The 14416-nt window shown below is 45.3% G+C and overlaps 1 protein-coding gene across 1 annotated transcript in view; it reads left to right on the top strand.

Moving 5' to 3' along the window:
• LOC109878024 (complexin-2) overlaps positions 1-11765 on the top strand; it is a 61348-nt gene extending 49583 nt beyond the window's left edge. The window contains exons 3-4 of the mRNA XM_020470256.2: positions 1970-2157; positions 11501-11765. Coding sequence (XP_020325845.2) covers positions 1970-2157; positions 11501-11698 — 386 coding nt within the window. The 3' untranslated portion in view covers positions 11699-11765. The remainder of the gene's footprint in view (positions 1-1969; positions 2158-11500) is intronic.
• Positions 11766-14416: the final 2651 nt, after the last annotated feature.

The raw sequence follows: 14416 nt of genomic DNA, 5'->3' as shown, positions 1-14416 counted from the left end.
CCCTGTACTCCAGGGGCTCCAGAGTGACCTTTAACCATGCTCTGCAGGTGCTCCAGAGTGACCTTTAACCCTGCTCTCCAGGGGCATCTATTGGCTCCTGGTGGCCAGTAACTTCCTGTGTCAGAGTAGTAACTTGGCCTGCGGCCAGCCTCTTTCTGTGTCAGAGCAGTAACTTGGACTGCGGCCAGCTTCATCCTGTGTCAGAGCAGTAACTTGGCGCTTCCTGTTTCAGAGCAGTAACTTGGCATGCGGCCAGCCTCTTCCTGTGTCAGAGTAGTATCTTGGACTGCGGCCAGCCTCTTCCTGTTTCAGAGCAGTAACTTGGCGCTTCCTGTTTCAGAGCAGTAACTTGGCATGCGGCCAGCCTCTTCCTGTGTCAGAGCAGTAACTTGGCCTGTGGCCAGCCTCTTCCTGTTTCAGAGCAGTAACTTCCTGTTTCAGAGCAGTAACTTGGCCTGCGGCCAGCCTCATCTAGTGTCAGAACAGTAACTTGGCCTGTGGCCAGCCTCTTCCTGTTTCAGAGCAGTAACTTCCTGTTTCAGAGCAGTAACTTGGCCTGCGGCCAGCCTCTTCCTGTGTCAGAGCAGTAACTTGGCCTGTGGCCAGCCTCTTCCTGTTTCAGAGCAGTAACTTCCTGTTTCAGAGCAGTAACTTGGCCTGCGGCCAGCCTCATCTAGTGTCAGAACAGTAGATCAATTCCAGGATAAAGTTTGAACTCTGCTGTTATATACATAATTCATAGTCACTCAGGTGATGCTCTGTTTATTATTGATCTGACTCTGGTAACAACGACAATATCAATATGCTGGGAGAAATCGTTGTGTTATAGTCACCAGAGAGCTGCCACGTGCTACGAGTCAGGACATTTCAGTCATTACTGATTACAAGATGACACAGCCTTTTCAACTGGACTGGCTGGTGCACACGCTAGTTTTACACCAGAAGTCTATGCACAATGGTAATTTCTCTATATTTCATGTACTCTACTGGAACTTTACAGACCCACAGTTGGGTTGCTGATACAGTATATCATATAGACCAGTGAGACAGGTTGCTGATACAGTATGTCATATAGACCAGTGAGACAGGTTGGGTTGCTGATACAGTATATCATATAGATCAGTGAGACAGGTTGCTGTTACAGTATGTCAGTGAGACAGGTTGGGTTGCTGATACAGTATGTCATATAGATCAGTGAGACAGGTTGGGCTGCTGATACAGTATGTCATATAGACCAGTGAGACAGGTTGGGTTGCTGATACAGTATGTCATATAGACCAGTGAGACAGGTTGCTGATACAGTATGTCAGTGAGACAGGTTGGGTTGCTGATACAGTATGTCATATAGATCAGTGAGACAGGTTGGGTTGCTGAAACAGTATGTCATATAGATCAGTGAGACAGGTTGGGTTGCTGATACAGTATGTCAGTGAGACAGGTTGGGTTGCTGATACAGTATGTCATATAGATCAGTGAGACAGGTTGGGTTGCTGATAACAGTATGGCATATAGATCAGTGAGACAGGTTGGGTTGCTGATACAGTATGTCATATAGACCAGTGAGACAGGTTGCTGAAACAGTATGTCATATAGATCAGTGAGACAGGTTGGGTTGCTGATATAGTATGTCATATAGACCAGTGAGACAGGTTGCTGAAACAGTATGTCATATAGACCAGTGAGACAGGTTGCTGAAACAGTATATCATATAGATCAGTGAGACAGGTTGGGCTGCTGATACAGTATATCATATAGATCATTGAGACAGGTTGGGCTGCTGATACAGTATATCATATAGACCAGTGAGACAGGTTGGGCTGCTGATACAGTATATCATATAGACCAGTGAGACAGGTGGCAGGTTGTGGCTGTAGGATTTGGGTTGGTAGCAGATGGACAAATAGAAGTGTATTGTATTGTATTTTAACTGAATGACTTCAGGCTCTGTGTGTGTTCCTGCTTCCTCCAGGGGCCACTAAAGACATGGGGAAAATGTTAGGCGGAGAGGAGGAGAAGGATCCAGAGGCCGCAAAGAAGAAGAAGGAGGAAGAGGAGGAGAGACAGGAGGCACTGAGACAACAGGAGGAGGAGAGGAAGGATAAGCACCGGAAAATGGAGGCAGAAAGAGAAGTCGTACGACAGTCCATCAGGGACAAGGTGAGCACTGCAGCAGTCCACAAATGACTCAGAAACTATTTTACATTCGATGTACCCCGTTATAAAACCATTACATTACTCCGGCCCCAACCTTCAGTTGTATACTACACTTTGTATAAGTCTTTGAATCCCAGATTGCTCTTTTAATGTAAACTATAAATAATATAGATAGGTCAGAAAGTATTCATACCCCTTGACTTGTTCCACATTTTGTTGTGTTACAGCCTGAATTCAAAATAGGTTCAATCGATTTTTATCCCCTCACCCATCTACACATGATACCCCATAAATGACACATTTTAAAATGTTAGCAAATTTATTGAAAATGAACTACAAAAATATCTCATTTACATAAGTATTCACATCCCTGAGTCAATACTTTGTAGAAGCATTTGTGGCAGTGATTACAGCTGTGAGTCTTTCTGGGTAAGGCTCAAAGAGTGATTACAGCTGTGAGTCTTTCTGGGTAAGGCTCTAAGCGCTGTGAGTCTTTCTGGGTAAGGCTCTAAGAGCTGTGAGTCTTTCTGGGTAAGGTTCTAAGAGCTGTGAGTCTTTCTGGGTAAGGCTCTAAGAGCTGAGAGTCTTTCTGGGTAAGGCTCTAAGAGCTGTGAGTCTTTCTGGGTAAGGCTCTAAGAGCTGTGAGTCTCTGGGTAAGGCTCTAAGAGCTGTGCGTCTTTCTGGGTAAGGCTCTAAGAGCTGTGAGTCTTTCTAGGTAAGGCTCTACGAGCTGTGAGTCTCTGGGTAAGGCTCTAAGAGCTGTGCGTCTTTCTGGGTAAGGCTCTAAGAGCTGTGAGTCTTTCTAGGTAAGGCTCTACGAGCTGTGAGTCTCTGGGTAAGGCTCTAAGAGCTGTGAGTCTTTCTGGGTAAGGCTCTACGAGCTGTGAGTCTCTGGGTAAGGCTCTAAGAGCTGTGAGTCTTTCTAGGTAAGGCTCTACGAGCTGTGAGTCTCTGGGTAAGGCTCTAAGAGCTGTGAGTCTTTCTGGGTAAGGCTCTAAGAGCTGTGAGTCTTTCTGGGTAAGGCTCTAAGAGCTGTGAGTCTCTGGGTAAGGCTCTAAGAGCTGTAGGTCTTTCTGGGTAAGGCTCTAAGAGCTGTGAGTCTCTGGGTAAGGCTCTAAGAGCTGTGAGTCTTTCTGGGTAAGGCTCTAAGAGCTGTGAGTCTTTCTGGGTAAGGCTCTAAGAGCTGTGAGTCTCTGGGTAAGGCTCTAAGAGCTGTGAGTCTTTCTGGGTAAGGCTCTAAGAGCTGTGAGTCTTTCTGTGTAAGGCTCTAAGAGTGATTACAGCTGTGAGTCTTTCAGGGTAAGACTCTAAGAGCTGTGAGTCTTTCTGGGTAAGGCTCTAAGAGCAGTAAGTCTTTCTGGGTAAGGCTCTAAGAGCTGTGAGTCTTTCTGGGTAAGGTTCTAAGAGCTGTGAGTCTTTCTGGGTAAGGCTCTAAGAGCTGTGAGTCTTTCTGGGTAAGGCTCTAAGAGCTGTGAGTCTTTCTGGGTAAGGCTCTAAGAGCTGTGAGTCTTTCTGGGTAAGGCTCTAAGAGCTGTGAGTCTTTCTGGGTAAGGCTCTAAGAGCTGTGAGTCTTTCTGGGTAAGGCTCTAAGAGCTGTGAGTCTTTCTGGGTAAGGCTCTAAGAGCTGTGAGTCTTTCTGGGTAAGGCTCTAAGAGCTGTGAGTCTTTCTGGGTAAGGCTCTAAGAGCTGTGAGTCTTTCTGGGTAAGGCTCTAAGAGCTGTGAGTCTTTCTGGGTAAGGCTCTAAGAGCTGTAGGTCTTTCTGGGTAAGGCTCTAAGAGCTGTGAGTCTTTCTGTGTAAGGCTCTAAGAGCTGTGAGTCTTTCTGGGTAAGGCTCTAAGAGCTGTGAGTCTCTGGGTAAGGCTCTAAGAGCTGTGAGTCTTTCTGGGTAAGGCTCTAAGAGCTGTAGGTCTTTCTGGGTAAGGCTCTAAGAGCTGTGAGTCTTTCTGGGTAAGGCTCTAAGAGCTGTGAGTCTTTCTGGGTAAGGCTCTAAGAGCTGTGAGTCTTTCTGGGTAAGGCTCTAAGAGCTGTGAGTCTTTCTGGGTAAGGCTCTAAGAGCTGTGAGTCTTTCTGGGTAAGGCTCTAAGAGCTGTGAGTCTTTCTGGGTAAGGCTCTAAGAGCTGTGAGTCTTTCTGGGTAAGGCTCTAAGAGCTGTGAGTCTTTCTGGGTAAGGCTCTAAGAGCTGTGAGTCTTTCTGGGTAAGGCTCTAAGAGCTGTGAGTCTTTCTGGGTAAGGCTCTAAGAGCTGTGAGTCTTTCTGGGTAAGGTTCTAAGAGCTGTGAGTCTTTCTGGGTAAGGCTCTAAGAGCTGTGAGTCTTTCTGGGTAAGGCTCTAAGAGCTGTGAGTCTCTGGGTAAGGCTCTAAGAGCTGTGAGTCTTTCTGGGTAAGGCTCTAAGAGCTGTGAGTCTTTCTGTGTAAGGCTCTAAGAGTGATTACAGCTGTGAGTCTTTCAGGGTAAGACTCTAAGAGCTGTGAGTCTTTCTGGGTAAGGCTCTAAGAGCTGTGAGTCTTTCTGGGTAAGGCTCTAAGAGCTGTGAGTCTTTCTGGGTAAGGTTCTAAGAGCTGTGAGTCTTTCTGGGTAAGGCTCTAAGAGCTGTGAGTCTTTCTGGGTAAGGCTCTAAGAGCTGTGAGTCTTTCTGGGTAAGGCTCTAAGAGCTGTGAGTCTTTCTGGGTAAGGCTCTAAGAGCTGTGAGTCTTTCTGGGTAAGGCTCTAAGAGCTGTGAGTCTTTCTGGGTAAGGCTCTAAGAGCTGTGAGTCTTTCTGGGTAAGGCTCTAAGAGCTGTGAGTCTCTGGGTAAGGCTCTAAGAGCTGTGAGTCTTTCTGGGTAAGGCTCTAAGAGCTGTGAGTCTTTCTGGGTAAGGCTCTAAGAGCTGTAGGTCTTTCTGGGTAAGGCTCTAAGAGCTGTGAGTCTTTCTGTGTAAGGCTCTAAGAGCTGTGAGTCTTTCTGGGTAAGGCTCTAAGAGCTGTGAGTCTCTGGGTAAGGCTCTAAGAGCTGTGAGTCTTTCTGGGTAAGGCTCTAAGAGCTGTAGGTCTTTCTGGGTAAGGCTCTAAGAGCTGTGAGTCTTTCTGGGTAAGGCTCTAAGAGCTGTGAGTCTTTCTGGGTAAGGCTCTAAGAGCTGTGAGTCTTTCTGGGTAAGGCTCTAAGAGCTGTGAGTCTTTCTGGGTAAGGCTCTAAGAGCTGTGAGTCTTTCTGGGTAAGGCTCTAAGAGCTGTGAGTCTTTCTGGGTAAGGCTCTAAGAGCTGTGAGTCTTTCTGGGTAAGGCTCTAAGAGCTGTGAGTCTTTCTGGGTAAGGCTCTAAGAGCTGTGAGTCTTTCTGGGTAAGGCTCTAAGAGCTGTGAGTCTTTCTGGGTAAGGCTCTAAGAGCTGTGAGTCTTTCTGGGTAAGGCTCTAAGAGCTGTGAGTCTTTCTGTGTAATGCTCTAAGAGCTGTGAGTCTTTCTGGGTAAGGCTCTAAGAGCTGTGAGTCTCTGGGTAAGGCTCTAAGAGCTGTGAGTCTTTCTGGGTAAGGCTCTAAGAGCTGTAGGTCTTTCTGGGTAAGGCTCTAAGAGCTGTGAGTCTTTCTGGGTAAGGCTCTAAGAGCTGTGAGTCTTTCTGGGTAAGGCTCTAAGAGCTGTGAGTCTTTCTGGGTAAGGCTCTAAGAGCTGTGAGTCTTTCTGGGTAAGGCTCTAAGAGCTGTGAGTCTTTCTGGGTAAGGCTCTAAGAGCTGTGAGTCTTTCTGGGTAAGGCTCTAAGAGCTGTGAGTCTTTCTGGGTAAGGCTCTAAGAGCTGTGAGTCTTTCTGGGTAAGGCTCTAAGAGCTGTGAGTCTTTCTGGGTAAGGCTCTAAGAGCTGTGAGTCTTTCTGGGTAAGGCTCTAAGAGCTGTGAGTCTTTCTGGGTAAGGTTCTAAGAGCTGTGAGTCTTTCTGGGTAAGGCTCTAAGAGCTGTGAGTCTTTCTGGGTAAGGCTCTAAGAGCTGTGAGTCTTTCTGGGTAAGGCTCTAAGAGCTGTGAGTCTTTCTGGGTAAGGCTCTAAGAGCTGTGAGTCTTTCTGGGTAAGGCTCTAAGAGCTGTGAGTCTTTCTGGGTAAGGCTCTAAGAGCTGTGAGTCTCTGGGTAAGGCTCTAAGAGCTGTGAGTCTCTGGGTAAGGCTCTAAGAGCTGTGAGTCTTTCTGGGTAAGGTTCTAAGAGCTGTGAGTCTTTCTGGGTAAGGCTCTAAGAGCTGTGAGTCTTTCTGGTAAGGCTCTAAGAGCTGTGAGTCTTTCTGGGTAAGGCTCTAAGAGCTGTGAGTCTTTCTGGGTAAGGCTCTAAGAGCTGTGAGTCTTTCTGGGTAAGGCTCTAAGAGCTGTGAGTCTTTCTGGGTAAGGCTCTAAGAGCTGTGAGTCTTTCTGGGTAAGGCTCTAAGAGCTGTGAGTCTTTCTGGGTAAGGCTCTAAGAGCTGTGAGTCTTTCTGGGTAAGGCTCTAAGAGCTGTGAGTCTTTCTGGGTAAGGCTCTAAGAGCTGTGAGTCTTTCTGTGTAAGGCTCTAAGAGTGATTACAGCTGTGAGTCTTTCAGGGTAAGACTCTAAGATCTGTGAGTCTTTCTGGGTAAGGCTCTAAGAGCTGTGAGTCTTTCTGGGTAAGGCTCTAAGAGCTGTGAGTCTTTCTGGGTAAGGTTCTAAGAGCTGTGAGTCTTTCTGGGTAAGGCTCCAAGAGCTGTGAGTCTTTCTGGGTAAGGCTCTAAGAGCTGTGAGTCTTTCTGGGTAAGGCTCTAAGAGCTGTGAGTCTTTCTGGGTAAGGCTCTAAGAGCTGTGAGTCTTTCTGGGTAAGGCTCTAAGAGCTGTGAGTCTTTCTGGGTAAGGCTCTAAGAGCTGTGAGTCTTTCTGGGTAAGGCTCTAAGAGCTGTGAGTCTTTCTGGGTAAGGCTCTAAGAGCTGTGAGTCTTTCTGGGTAAGGCTCTAAGAGCTGTGAGTCTTTCTGGGTAAGGCTCTAAGAGCTGTGAGTCTTTCTGGGTAAGGCTCTAAGAGCTGTAGGTCTTTCTGGGTAAGGCTCTAAGAGCTGTGAGTCTTTCTGGGTAAGGCTCTAAGAGCTGTGAGTCTCTGGGTAAGGCTCTAAGAGCTGTGAGTCTTTCTGGGTAAGGCTCTAAGAGCTGTAGGTCTTTCTGGGTAAGGCTCTAAGAGCTGTGAGTCTTTCTGGGTAAGGCTCTAAGAGCTGTGAGTCTTTCTGGGTAAGGCTCTAAGAGCTGTGAGTCTTTCTGGGTAAGGCTCTAAGAGCTGTGAGTCTTTCTGGGTAAGGCTCTAAGAGCTGTGAGTCTTTCTGGGTAAGGCTCTAAGAGCTGTGAGTCTTTCTGGGTAAGGCTCTAAGAGCTGTGAGTCTTTCTGGGTAAGGCTCTAAGAGCTGTGAGTCTTTCTGGGTAAGGCTCTAAGAGCTGTGAGTCTTTCTGGGTAAGGCTCTAAGAGCTGTGAGTCTTTCTGGGTAAGGCTCTAAGAGCTGTGAGTCTTTCTGTGTAAGGCTCTAAGAGCTGTGAGTCTTTCTGGGTAAGGCTCTAAGAGCTGTGAGTCTCTGGGTAAGGCTCTAAGAGCTGTGAGTCTTTCTGGGTAAGGCTCTAAGAGCTGTAGGTCTTTCTGGGTAAGGCTCTAAGAGCTGTGAGTCTTTCTGGGTAAGGCTCTAAGAGCTGTGAGTCTTTCTGGGTAAGGCTCTAAGAGCTGTGAGTCTTTCTGGGTAAGGCTCTAAGAGCTGTGAGTCTTTCTGGGTAAGGCTCTAAGAGCTGTGAGTCTTTCTGGGTAAGGCTCTAAGAGCTGTGAGTCTTTCTGGGTAAGGCTCTAAGAGCTGTGAGTCTTTCTGGGTAAGGCTCTAAGAGCTGTGAGTCTTTCTGGGTAAGGCTCTAAGAGCTGTGAGTCTTTCTGGGTAAGGCTCTAAGAGCTGTGAGTCTTTCTGGGTAAGGCTCTAAGAGCTGTGAGTCTTTCTGGGTAAGGCTCTAAGAGCTGTGAGTCTTTCTGGGTAAGGTTCTAAGAGCTGTGAGTCTTTCTGGGTAAGGCTCTAAGAGCTGTGAGTCTTTCTGGGTAAGGCTCTAAGAGCTGTGAGTCTTTCTGGGTAAGGCTCTAAGAGCTGTGAGTCTTTCTGGGTAAGGCTCTAAGAGCTGTGAGTCTTTCTGGGTAAGGCTCTAAGAGCTGTGAGTCTTTCTGGGTAAGGCTCTAAGAGCTGTGAGTCTTTCTGGGTAAGGCTCTAAGAGCTGTGAGTCTCTGGGTAAGGCTCTAAGAGCTGTGAGTCTCTGGGTAAGGCTCTAAGAGCTGTGAGTCTTTCTGGGTAAGGCTCTAAGAGCTGTGAGTCTTTCTGGGTAAGGCTCTAAGAGCTGTGAGTCTTTCTGGGTAAGGCTCTAAGAGCTGTGAGTCTTTCTGGGTAAGGCTCTAAGAGCTGTGAGTCTTTCTGGGTAAGGCTCTAAGAGCTGTGAGTCTTTCTGGGTAAGGCTCTAAGAGCTGTGAGTCTTTCAGGGTAAGGCTCTAAGAGCTGTGAGTCTTTCTGTGTAAGACTCTAAGAGCTGTGAGTCTTTCTGGGTAAGGCTCTAAGAGCTGTGAGTCTTTCTGGTAAGGCTCTAAGAGCTGTGAGTCTTTCTGGGTAAGGCTCTAAGAGCTGTGAGTCTTTCTGAGTAAGGCTCTAAGAGCTGTGAGTCTTTCTGAGTAAGGCTCTAAGAGCTGTGAGTCTTTCTGGGTAAGGCTCTAAGAGCTGTGAGTCTTTCTGGGTAAGGCTCTAAGAGCTGTGAGTCTTTCTGGGTAAGGCTCTAAGAGCTGTGAGTCTTTCTGGGTAAGGCTCTAAGAGCTGTGCGTCTTTCTGGGTAAGGCTCTAAGAGCTGTGAGTCTTTCTGGGTAAGGCTCTAAGAGCTGTGAGTCTTTCTGGGTAAGGCTCTAAGAGCTGTGAGTCTTTCTGGGTAAGGCTCTAAGAGCTGTGAGTCTTTCTGGGTAAGGCTCTAAGAGCTGTGAGTCTTTCTGGGTAAGGCTCTAAGAGCTGTGAGTCTTTCTGGGTAAGGCTCTAAGAGCTGTGAGTCTTTCTGGGTAAGGCTCTAAGAGCTGTGAGTCTTTCTGGGTAAGGCTCTAAGAGCTGTGAGTCTTTCTGGGTAAGGCTCTAAGAGCTGTGAGTCTTTCTGGGTAAGGCTCTAAGAGCTGTGAGTCTTTCTGGGTAAGGCTCTAAGAGCTGTGAGTCTTTCTGGGTAAGGCTCTAAGAGCTGTGAGTCTTTCTGGGTAAGGCTCTAAGAGCTGTGAGTCTTTCTGGGTAAGGCTCTAAGAGCTGTGCGTCTTTCTGGGTAAGGCTCTAAGAGCTGTGAGTCTTTCTGGGTAAGGCTCTAAGAGCTGTGAGTCTTTCTGGGTAAGGCTCTAAGAGCTGTGAGTCTTTCTGGGTAAGGCTCTAAGAGCTGTGAGTCTTTCTGGGTAAGGCTCTAAGAGCTGTGAGTCTTTCTGGGTAAGGCTCTAAGAGCTGTGAGTCTTTCTGGGTAAGGCTCTAAGAGCTGTGAGTCTTTCTGGGTAAGGCTCTAAGAGCTGTGAGTCTTTCTGGGTAAGGCTCTAAGAGCTGTGAGTCTTTCTGGGTAAGGCTCTAAGAGCTGTGAGTCTTTCTGGGTAAGGCTCTAAGAGCTGTGAGTCTTTCTGGGTAAGGCTCTAAGAGCTGTGAGTCTCTGGGTAAGGCTCTAAGAGCTGTGAGTCTTTCTGGGTAAGGCTCTAAGAGCTGTGAGTCTTTCTGGGTAAGGCTCTAAGAGCTGTGAGTCTTTCTGGGTAAGGCTCTAAGAGTTTTCCACACCTGGATTGTACAATATTTGCCCATTTGTTATTTTCAAAATTCTTCAAGCTCTGTCAAATTGGTTGTTGCTAGACAACCATTTTCAGGTCTTGCCATAGATTTTCAAGTAGATTTACGTCCAAACTCTAGCTCCGAACACTCTCCTTGGTAAGCAACTCCAGTGTGTATTTGACCTTGTGTTTTAGGTTATTGTCCTGCTGAAAGGTGAATAAATTTCCCAGTGTCTGGTGGAAAGCAGACTGAATCAGGTTTTCCTCTAGGATTTTGCCTGTGCTTAGCTCCATTCCGTTTTATTTTTTTATCCTGAAGAAGTCCCCATTCCTTCTCGATTACAAGCATACCCATAACATGATGCAGCTACCACCTGGCTTTAAAATATGGAGAGTGGTACTCAGTAATGTGTTGTATTGCTCCAAATATAACACGTTTTATTCAGGACGAAAGGTTAATTACTCTTACACATTTTTTTGCAGTGGTGCCTTGTTGCAAACAGGAAGCATGTTTTGGAATATTTGTATTCTGTACAGGCTTCCTTCTTTTCACTCTGTCAATTTAGTATTGGGAGTAACTACAATGTTGTTGATCCATCCTCAGTTTTCTCGTATCACAGCCATTAAACTCTGTAACTGTTTTAAATTGGCCTCATGGTGAAAATCCCTGAGCAGTTTCATTGCTCTCCGGCAACTGAGTTAGGAAGGACACCTGTATCTTTGTAGTGACTTTAAGTTTAATTAAAAACTACCATTAACAACAATCATTCTCAAAGGGATATTCAATGGTTGCTTTTTAAAATGTTTACCCATCTACCAATAGGTGCCCTTCTTTGCAAGGCATTGGAAAACCTCCCTGGTGTTTGTGGTTGAATCTGTGTTTGAAATTCACTGCTCTACTGAGGGACCTTACAGATAATAATTGTATGTGTGGGGTACAGAGGTGAGGTAGTCATTCAAAAATCATGTTAAACACTAATATACAGAGTGAGTCCATACAACTTATTGAGACTTTTTAAGCATATTTTTACTCCTGGATTTATTTAGGTTGCCATGGCAAAGGGGTTGAATACTTATTGACTCAAGACATTTCATCTTATCATTTTAAATTATTATTATTATTTTTTTTATCTAAAAACATAATTCCACTTTGACATTATGGCTATTTTGTGTAGGCCAGTGAGAAAGAAGAAAAATCTACATTGTATCCATTTTAAATTCAGGCTGTATCAAATCATATTTTATTTGTCACATGCGCCGAATATTCAACAGGTGTAGATCTTACAGTGAAATGCTGACTTTACAAGCCAATAACCAACAATGCTTTAAGAAGTAAAAGAATTGCTAACAAAAAATAAAAAATCGAAAATAAAAAATAAAAATAACTAATAATTAACCAGCAGCAGTAAAATAACAATATTTAACAATATTTACTAACAAACGGTAACATAACAAAATGTGGATAAAGTCAAGGGGTGTGAATATTTTCTGAAGGCGCTGTAAGTGCAAGAATCAAGCCTTGTGGAACTCCATTTGATCTCAAGATGGGAGGTGTGGGGGTGCTACTCCTTATGAAAGTGACATCCTCATATATTGTTATCTCTGTGCCCTTTATCCACGCAGTATGGCTTGAAGAAGAAGGAGGAGAAGGAGGCGGAGGAGAAGGCAGCCATGGAGCAGGCCTGTGAGGGGTCTCTGACGCGCGCCAAGAAGGCCATCCCAGCCGGGTGCGGAGACGAGGAAGACGAGGATGAGGAGAGCATTCTGGACACCGTCCTCAAGTTCCTCCCTGGACCTCTAAAGGACATGTTCAAGAAGTAATGAACACATCGACAACAACAACAACAACACATGGTTCGGTCCAGCCAGGGGGAGGGGGAGGGGGAGATCTGGGACTGGGGGAGGGGAGATCTGGGACAGGGGGAGGGGAGATCTGGGACAGGGGGAGGGGGTGGAGAGATCTGGGACTGGGGGAGGGGGAGGAGAGATCTGGGACTGGGGGAGGGGGAGGAGAGATCTGGGACTGGGGGAGGGGGAGGGGGAGGGGAGATCTGGGACAGGGGAGGGGGAGGAGAGATCTGGGACTGGGGGAGGGGGAGGAGAGATCTGGGACTGGGGGAGGGGGAGGAGAGATCTGGGACTGGGGGAGGGGAGATCTGGGACAGGGGGAGGGGGAGGAGAGATCTGGGACTGGGGGAGGGGGAGGAGAGATCTGGGACAGGGCGAGGGGGAGGAGAGATCTGGGACTGGGGGAGGGGAGATCTGGGACAGGGAGAGGGGGAGGAGAGATCTGGGACTGGGGGAGGGGGAGGAGAGATCTGGGACTGGGGGAGGGGGAGGAGAGATCTGGGACTGGGGGAGGGGAGGGGGAGGAGAGATCTGGGACTGGGGGAGGGGGAGGAGAGATCTGGGACTGGGGGGAGGGGGAGGAGAGATCTGGGACTGGGGATTTGGGTAGAAGGGGTTCTTGCCAAACGGCCATTCACTGCCTTTACAGAAGTATTTGTTGTTTTCTTACTCTGACTAGACACAATGTGGTTATATATCTACCCACAGCTTCTCGTCGGTCTCTCAACTGCCGACTGAGTTTATGTTTTTTTTTTTTCCCCACTTATCTAACATTCCAACATTGGTATATAGATTCACCGCACCAGGTAGATGCATTTGGATTGGTTGGCCATTGGTATTAACTGGGGTAAGGAGTTTCTGTCCAGCCATGCATTAGAGAGCAGGGTTCAATCCACCGTACCAATGGACTCTTCAATGGGCATTCCTGCTCATGTGGTTGAAAAGCACTGCCAACACGTATCTGAAGATGGAGCGCTTTTTTATTTATTTATTTTTTAATTCACTGGCTTTTTCTATTTTTATAGTAAGTGAGCTACTGTAACTGTATGGGAAGGGGATATTCTATTCTGGGTCTTTTTGAGATCAGCAGTTTAGTTAGTTTAGACTGTGCCTTCGTAGGACTTCCTCCAACAGGGGAACTGTTAATAATGAGGGTCTCGTTGAAGTCGTTTCATGATATCATTTAACTTTGTAATACGCTGTTTGTCTTCAAAGGATGCAAACATGCCACATCATGACGTATGTATTTCATGTTAGTCTGGCTGTACGAATAGAGCTGATCCAATGCCTTCTTAATGCTATGAAACAACTAAGTCAAGTGGAATATTTGATTTCCCTTTACATTCCTGACTAATAATAAAACATCTCTCATTTTCCCAGATTAAATATAGGAGATTATCAGCCTGACAGACTGCATCTTGTGAGAGAAACCATTTTTACTCAAACAAAGGTCACCCCGTCAACATTAGACACTCAGATTATCCATAGAATACAACAGATTCACATTCAACATTAGACACTCAGATTATCCATAGAATACAACAGATTCACATCCAACATTAAACACTCAGATTATCCATAGAATACAACAGATTCACATTCAACATTAAACACTCAGATTATCCATAAATACACAAGATTCACATCCAACATTAAACACTCAGATTATCCATAGAATACAACAGATTCACATCCAACATTAAACACTCAGATTATCCATAGAATACAACAGATTCACATCCAACATTAAACACTCAGATTATCCATAGAATACAACACATTCACGTTCAGTGTAGAGAAGAAGACAAACACACACAGTTCTATGAAAACGATTTAGTCAACATCATATTTAACAGTTGGTGGTTTAGTGCAGTCCAAAGACAATCAAACATGAGCACTGCATTACAGTGAAGGAAGCCGATACTGCGTATGTCGTCCTTTCACTACCCACCTCCCATACCACATGTCTGTTTTACACACGGTACTTGTTTAACTCATTCTTTTGGAGGCTATTATGAAATAGTAAGCGATGTTAAATGAAATTTCATTTATTTAATAGTTAATAAATTGACCAAAATAAATTCCTTTATAAATTCCATGTTATCCTGAGAGACAATCGCATTGGTAGTGTTTGAATCATTTATATCCAAAGATACTGAAAAAACATGATCATTTATTTTGTCCCCACTAACTAAGGAAATTGTCCAGAACTAAGGAAGTGGTCCAGTCTTGTTGATTTCAGTAGGAATAGGCTGGCAACATATAGTTTTTTATGTAGACATTGATGTCATTTTGGGATACACTTTCCAAAGACCAAACCCTGTGAAGTTTTAATTGTCAGAAATTCTCATATTTTTCATATAACGTACATGGCTACAGGACATTGAAGATTGATATATTCGCGAGAAAAAAAAACCTAAAATAAACATTTAAATAATCACATGTTATGAATAAATTATTTGTAAATTTTCTCTTTTTTTTTTTTTTAGGTCTGATAGGGTTTTTCACTAAGTAAAAGCATATTGTTTAGACTGTAATAATCACACACACAAAAAAAATAACTATAACAATTATAATTCAATGTTGAATTTTTCTTTTTCCTGTGAAGAAAAAAAGTGTAGTTCCGTTACACTATCTACCTATTTGTCTAAACCCTTCTCACCAACTGTATCCTAATGTGTACAATATACA

Source organism: Oncorhynchus kisutch, linkage group LG15 (genome assembly GCF_002021735.2).
Source record: "Oncorhynchus kisutch isolate 150728-3 linkage group LG15, Okis_V2, whole genome shotgun sequence".
In the NCBI taxonomy this organism is placed as follows: domain Eukaryota; kingdom Metazoa; phylum Chordata; class Actinopteri; order Salmoniformes; family Salmonidae; genus Oncorhynchus; species Oncorhynchus kisutch.
This window is presented reverse-complemented; position numbering and strand designations above follow the sequence as displayed.